The 7394-nt window shown below is 37.3% G+C and overlaps 1 protein-coding gene across 6 annotated transcripts in view; it reads left to right on the plus strand.

Moving 5' to 3' along the window:
• The window catches only part of NME5 (NME/NM23 family member 5), an 18878-nt gene extending 12097 nt beyond the window's left edge, over window positions 1-6781 (plus strand). For all 6 annotated transcript variants that reach the window (XM_062002053.1, XM_062002058.1, XM_062002055.1 and 3 more), the window contains 4 exons: window positions 825-1030; window positions 1390-1490; window positions 2414-2532; window positions 5482-6781. In XM_062002053.1, the coding sequence (XP_061858037.1) occupies window positions 825-1030; window positions 1390-1490; window positions 2414-2532; window positions 5482-5568 (513 nt within the window). In that variant the 3' untranslated portion in view covers window positions 5569-6781. The remainder of the gene's footprint in view (window positions 1-824; window positions 1031-1389; window positions 1491-2413; window positions 2533-5481) is intronic.
• The last annotated feature ends 613 nt before the right edge of the window (window positions 6782-7394 follow it).

Genomic DNA, 7394 nt, shown 5'->3' on the forward strand with positions numbered 1-7394 from the left:
AGTGTCTAACAACCCTCTCAGGGAAAAAGTTCTTCCTAATCTCCAATCTAAACCTCCCTTCCTGTTTTGTTGGTTTTAAGTTTTTGGGTTTAGTTTTGTTTTTTTTTTCATTTGTATGAAATTTATCAGAAAATGAGTGAAATTAAATTTTGGTTTTTTTTTTTATTACAATATATTCATAGTGTCTTCTGGTGTCTCCAATGACTTTTGGCACCGAAGTTATTAGGCATCTGAATTTGTGATATGCTTGTTCAGGCTCCAAGAGTGCACTTAAGAAACTCTGCTTGTTTCTTCTTGAGTGCCTGATGGTTTCTGATAACCTCCCAAATTTGTCCTAATCCTGTTCACCTGCAGGCCGAGCAGTTATTGTGAGAGTCTTAAAGCACAAATACTGAATGAAACATACAACAATTGCACAAATAACAGTGTGGGCTGCAGAAAAAATTGTTTGAAAGTAAAATATTATGCAGGAGCAGCTGAGTAATTAATCCTGTCCTTGTAATGCTTTTCACTTTTCCTGTACTGTGCCCTGACTATACTTTAAGTCATGCAGCAGTTTTTAAATGGCTGTTTTTTGCATAGGCTGAAGTCACGTCTTGTTCAAATGGCCTGTTTGTCTCCTTAATTAATTTGGAATGATTTTGCCCTTTTTACTCTGTATTTCATAGAAGATCAGATCTGGAAGAGTCAGATTAGGCTGGGATGTTACTGTGTTCTGCAGCTGAAGATAGGCGTGCAACAGAGGACTGCATGCTACTTGAGGTAGCACACCATCTTAATTTGGCAAAGTTTTTTTTATACTTTTTTTCTTTTACACTTTATAGAAACGGAAGCTCCAGTTCAGCCCAGAGCAATGTAGCAACTTTTACGCAGACCAGTATGGAAAAGTGTTTTTTCCCAATTTAACAGCCTATATGAGTTCTGGACCTTTAGTTGCTATGGTTCTTGCGAGACATTGTGCAGTCTCCTATTGGAAGGAATTGCTTGGACCATCAAACAGCACGAAAGCTAGGAGAACTCACCCGCACAGGTAACTCACTGATTTGCCTTGCTGAAGTTGGTAGGATTTCTCTTATTTGAGATAATTCCCTCTCTCCCCCCTCCCCAACAGAGGTTTAGAGTGGCCTGTTATCTCTTCAATTTTGTGTATCATAGCTTTTCACCTTTGTTTTTTTAGCATGCACAGTTCATGCTGAGTGCAGGAACATAAATTCTAGGCAGCTACTTACTTTGTTTAAAAACAAAACCAAGCAGATGCCTTGTTAATTAGCCCATATATACAGCTTTTATGTCAGCTCAGACTCTCTTTGTACTCTTTTTTTATACGCTCTTGGAGACTTGGAAGGGATTTGCAGTTGCCTACTAAGCAGTTATTTCTCTTGTTTTTAGCTTAAGAGCAATCTATGGGACTGATGATCTAAGGAATGCACTTCATGGCAGTCTCAGCATTCCCTCAGCAGAAAGAGAAATTCGATTCCTGTTTCCAGAAGGTAAAACGGTACAAATAATAAATTGCAAGTCTTTGGGAGGATAATGTTCTTCCTTTGTCTCTGTCTAGACTTTAAGTACAGTTGGATTAAGAAGAGGTTGGGTGTGTTTGCTTTATGAAAATATGAGTCTTTTCATGTATAAGCTGATATGTTCTGCTCTGAAAGGTACAGCAAAATGTATCTGAAGAGGCATTGTAGTTACAGGGTTTGCTTGTATTTTTCACACACTATGGCTTGGCAATGGGAGCAAAGCTGGTAAATGAGAGGAAATGGGAAGCTATTACACTCCAACATTTTTTGGCACTGTCACCCCTAGTTGGCTTGAAGAGACTCTCTCCAAGTGCCAGAGAAATGGGCCATAGAACCCCGAAAAGCTAGGAGAGGACCTCTTGTTTGTAGTGTAACAGCTCAAAGATTACTTTGATGGAAAGATGCAAGGGAAACTGATAGAAAAACATGCCTGTGTCTGTCAACTGTTACTGGATAGTTTGATAAAAGACATTACACTTCCCTACAAACCTTATCCTCTGTAAGCCATGTCTCTTTTCCTCACCCTGAGGACTAAGCGGGATGTAGGATCTTCAGAGACCAGCTTCACACTGTAAGAAGGAAGTACTAAATAAGGGATATTTTGCTTCTCTCCTGCTCACCATGCATTTTCAAGGATATAGGTTTTCCCCAGCTGATCGGACTTCCTTGCCTTTCATAATTGGCTGTAACTAGTAAGATTGCAGCCGGGTCAGTGTAAGGGGGTTTAGGTGGTTTCTTTGCAGTTTGTTGTGGGAGAAGCTACGAAACCCATTATGTTTTATTAAGGAAATTATTAACAAAAACTGCAGCTCATCTATAAACAACCTTTGAAAGAATGCCTTTTAAAATCACTCTGCAAACTGCTTTCCAACACTCGTGGTTATTCTTCGCAGCGATCTTGGAGCCAATTCCAACTGGACAAAGAGCTCGGGATTACTTGAGCCTTTACGTGAAGCCTACGCTACTGGCTGGGCTCACCGCACTATGTAAAGAGAAGCCAGCAGATCCAATGGTAGGTGCAGCAGATCAGTAGTGTGTGTATGCTTTGTGATACAGTTACTTGGTTTTAGTAAAGTCCCTGTGTATAGGAAAGCCACTCTTTTGTTAAAGAGCTGGTTTAGCTACCTGATAATGAGCTGATCAAATAACATTTGCCTTTCAAGAAGCTGATTGATTTGATAACTAAATTAAATTAGCCTTGATGCAAGATAGGGTTTTCAGGTGACTTGTATAAAGCTGGTTCTAACAGATAGTTGTTACAGATGGCTGGAAAGGTAAATGGGAATGTTACTGTTTCTGAGATGAGTTTGAGATGAAATAGCTCTTACACAGTGGGTACTAAGTGAGATTAGATGCTGATTATATTGTTAGTAGTTATGTACTTGAATGAAATACTGTAGAGTTCATAGCAAGGCTGCCTATATTTTGTCATTGTTATATTTATTTAAATTAATGTTGTAATTCCTTCATTAGGATAAGATATTATTTTCACTATACGGCATTGATTAGCATTTGCTTGGATTGCTCAACAGTTCACCAGGAAAATGAATTATGATTCTTTTAAGTGAAACATATCTTGAATAGTCAAATTGTCTTACAGAACATTCATCTGTCTTCTTCTTGACTCCTTTACAGTTATCAAGCTAATGGACCTAACCCTACTTTCACATATTTTTTCCTGTTAGTTAAGGATGCTATTCAAACTACAGTTCTTCATTTAAAGACTAGAGTTAATTTCCTGGGGTTTTGGTGATGGTGTGGTTTGGTTTTTTGTTCAGTCTCTAAACAAAGTTAGTTAACTTTCTTTCCTCTGGAAAAATATGGTAAATGCTTTTTGTATTCTTAAAGTTCAAGTCCTTCAAACTAGTACTTTAAGAATGCAGATAACTAGTCAGTGTGACAGTTTAGTGGCAGTTGTGGTGGATTCTGTGTTCTTATTGGGTTTTCAATCAACATTGTATTTTTTTTAAAAGATACATTTCAGAAAAAAAAAAGCCACAAAATGAACTGTGTTGTATACATGAGGTTGGATTAAATATATGCTGATTGTTCCAGCTTTGTGCCCTCTTCACTCTTTCTGTATGTCTGGCACTGTTACTGTAGAAATCCATAAAACCAAGATAAAGAAATCTTTTCATCTGTCCCTCTGCCCAAAGGCCAGATCAATTGTGTCTCACCATTCCTAACAAAATGTTTGTCTGGCCTGTTCTTTAGCACTCCAAAAGATGGACAGGCTGCAAACTCCCTAGGCAATCTGTTTCAATGCTTAGTTTTACTTAGCTAAAAAGCTTCCACTAGAAGTTAGCCTGCATTTCCCATATCCCAGTTTTAAACCCATTACTTACTTTCCCCCCCTTTTTACCATTCTCACAGGACTTTGGAGACAATGTAATATAATTTTTTTTAATTATTTACAGCAACCTATTGCACATTTGAAGAACATTGACATCTCTTTTTTTTTTTTTTTTCCTTCAGTCATCTCTTCAGGATATTAAAAACTGTGGGTTGGAGGTTTTTTTTTCATCTTACTAATCACATTTCTGTAACTCATTGTTTGATTTTGCTTCTAATTAATCTCTGCATCCTGGGCACAATTTTCTGTCCAGTTATGTGGCACCTAGTAGTAACCTCACTGAGACCATGCTTTCTTTCCTTGCTCGTAGAAAAGCTGTGAAGCTTTGTGAAGCAGCGCCACTAGAGTTACTAAGATGAAAACATGATATTTGCTGTTTCATTTCTGCCCATAATGTCTGTGACCTTGTAACAGAAGGAAAATCATGTTGATTTGATACTACCTTTTTTTTTCCCCCAGAAATATACAAATATATATGTCTATTGCTTTTCAGTTTGTCTGCTAGGTGACTCACAGGGAGATTGATAGAATGGGTTTGGGGTTTTTTTTTTCTAGCATTCTTTCCAAAAGTGAATAACTGAAGTTGGAGTGATTTGGTTTGTCGGGGTTTTTTTCCCCTTTCTTTTCAAAGGTGGCATCAGAAACTATCTTCCCACTCAGAAATACTTGCTAGCAGTAAAGGGATTGTCTCAGCCAATTAATTTAATCAGACTCAAATGATGTTTTCCCAAATAGTCTTTACAAGGGCTTGGGTTTTGGCTTGGTTGGTTGATCTGTTTTCCATCTGTCTTGATTCCTTGCTGTTCTTCTGCCATTGCTGACTAACTTGTGAGGATTATCTCTGTCTTTGCAAACCAATGTTTTTGTACCTGATAATAAAAGGAGAGTGTTGCTTACCTTCCTGGTCTCCTATCAATTGTTTTATTTCACAATATGGTATGAAGTTTGTTGTACTTAGCATTCCAGAAACTAATCGTCAACAGCCTGGTAAAGTCAATAAGGATGTGTTAAAATTTCTTCTTTACAAGTGGAGAAATGGAGGTAAAGGGTTAATTTGCCCAAGGCCAGGCCAAGGCAGTGGCAGATGAAGTTAGGACTGACATTATTCCTACCTCCCACATCCTTATTCAAGTATGATTTGCTGAAAAACTTAGAAGATGAATTCCAAAAAGTAATGACATTTTGCATTTATGTTTTCAGTACTCTTGTTTTCAGTAGGGAAGACTGGCACTTTTAATCAATAATTACTAAATAAAGTGTTTTTGGGAGTAATATTTCATTAGGTTGTTTCCTGCATGTTGTACAGCCTCATTACAAAAGAGTTAACCAGATTATTTGAAGTGTGGTTCAAATGTTCTTATACATACACAAAGATAGACATTGCCAGGCAAAGCTGTCTTTGAAAGGTCAGTGTGAAGTGTTCAAAAGCAATATAAGCTGTGAAGATTTAAAAGTACACTTAGAAGAAGCAGGTTATTGGTATGTCCGTTTATTCTGAAAGGTCTTCATTTCACAGCACAGTAGGAAAGCATCTTTGTCAGAGATTTCAAATAATGCTTTTAATGTTCTCATAGAAAACTGAAAATGTTTGTGTGTTCTCTTGCACAGACTTGGCTTGCTGACTGGTTGATTGAACACAATCCCAATAAACCGAAGCTACAGTATCAGATCACCAAGGAAGAGCAGCGGGGCTGAGAGCTCAGTGGAACCCCTCTCAAGCATTCCACATTATAATACATGTTACTGTTTTTATTGAATCTCTTGGCTATGTAATCAATATTATCTGAAGTAAATGTCATAACTACTTGTGTCTTCATGGGTTAAATAGACTTCTACTAGAACTATTAAATCCTGGTTAAGTGCCTTTATCGACAAAGTGATATGATGTCAGGTAACTAGAAAAGGACAAAATTCCCCTCAGATGTGATGTGATTGCTATTTTTTGTATTTATCTCGAGTTGGCTGTCTGTGGAGAAACAAATTCTTTACAGCAGTGCAGATTCCCAAGTGGCATACAGCTGGCCTGTGCTCTGTGAAACTGGGAGTTGTTTCATTTTTTTAGCAGACACCAATTCCATCATGAAGGAAGGTACTTGGATATAAGTTAGAAATTAGTTACTAGAGGCATATTAGCAACTTTGGCATTTTAATTGCTGACCACAGCACTGGGCTAAGGTCACTCTTGAACATGATTCACTTGAGCCTGATGTATCTTGTCAGAATGTAATTTGAAGGTCCATCAAATGTACCTTTCCTTTCTCAGTAGTATAAACCAGTCTTTGATTTCCATTAGAAGTCACAAACTAATGCTGTCTTGCAACATTGGTTTGGAAGAAAGGTGCTTAATTGGAACACCTTAAGGATGTTTACTGTGTTCTGCTCTTAAAATGCTGATTTCTGTTGTTTTCCTTATATTGATGTTTACCCTTGAACTTTCAATGTGTTCTATGTGTGAATTTCAAGAGAATGGGTTAGAGGCTAAGGTGGGTTAGAGTGATAGGTTATTCCTGTGCTATTACCTTAAAGTAATTGGACTGTTGGTTTTATTTTTTTGTGGGGAGGAGGCTTTTTAATTTTCTCATGAGTTTCTATTTGCACTGTTAACTTCAAGATTCGTATCTTATGTTTTGACTGTCTCAGAGGGAGAGTAATTTTCATAACTGAAATACTAGTATGCTTGACTAATGCTAAACAAGCAAGCAATTTAATAATTTGTTTCATGAAAAAACCTGCTCCCCCAACTTGAGTAATTACGAGAAACACAAGTAATTTGTCTGTAACAGTAATTTTGTTTAGGATAATTGTTTCTCTTCTTTATGGGGTAAACCACTATTGCCAGCCCAGAGAATAAACATTTAGAAAACCGGTCCCTACAATTCTGGAACCTAGAAGTTTGGGGACTTTTAGGAGCAGGGAAAAAAACCCAATGAAATAAGAAAAGCAATAACAAACTCTCAAATATGAAGAAGAAAAATGAGGTGGTTGAAAATATAGCAAGCAGATCTGTTTACTAGTAATTTATTTTGCTTGTAATTATTATCCCCATATGTGTCTGATTGCTCCAATTACAGGACAGTTGTACTTAGTTGTTTGCTGTCAGCCAAACCAAAACATTTATTTTTTAAAGATGCCAGAAACAAAAATCTGGTGAATTCACAAGACATTCTCTTGTGTTTTATTAGTTATTATTCCTTACTTAAGTTAGCATGATACTGCTTGACAATATCTCCTTTTATGTTACTGCTGGAGTTTATGATTTGCTTTTGTGACAGACAGTGTTGTGTCATACCTACAGAAGATCATAACTTCTGTAAAGAGCATCTGGGCCCTTATCAGGAGGAAAAAGGGCTGATGTTGCAAATGTTACTTTTATAACCAATGCAAAGTGAAGTTTCGTGTCACTCAAGCAAATGTCTACCATGGATTTATTCCCTGACATTAGAGCTAACACCTACTAACTGGTGTCCGTTTCCATTTTTCCAAGGGAAAGGTAGAAAGAGAGCAGCTACCCTCATCCCTTG

This window comes from Colius striatus, chromosome 9 (assembly GCF_028858725.1).
Source record: "Colius striatus isolate bColStr4 chromosome 9, bColStr4.1.hap1, whole genome shotgun sequence".
Taxonomy (NCBI): Eukaryota; Metazoa; Chordata; class Aves; order Coliiformes; family Coliidae; genus Colius; species Colius striatus.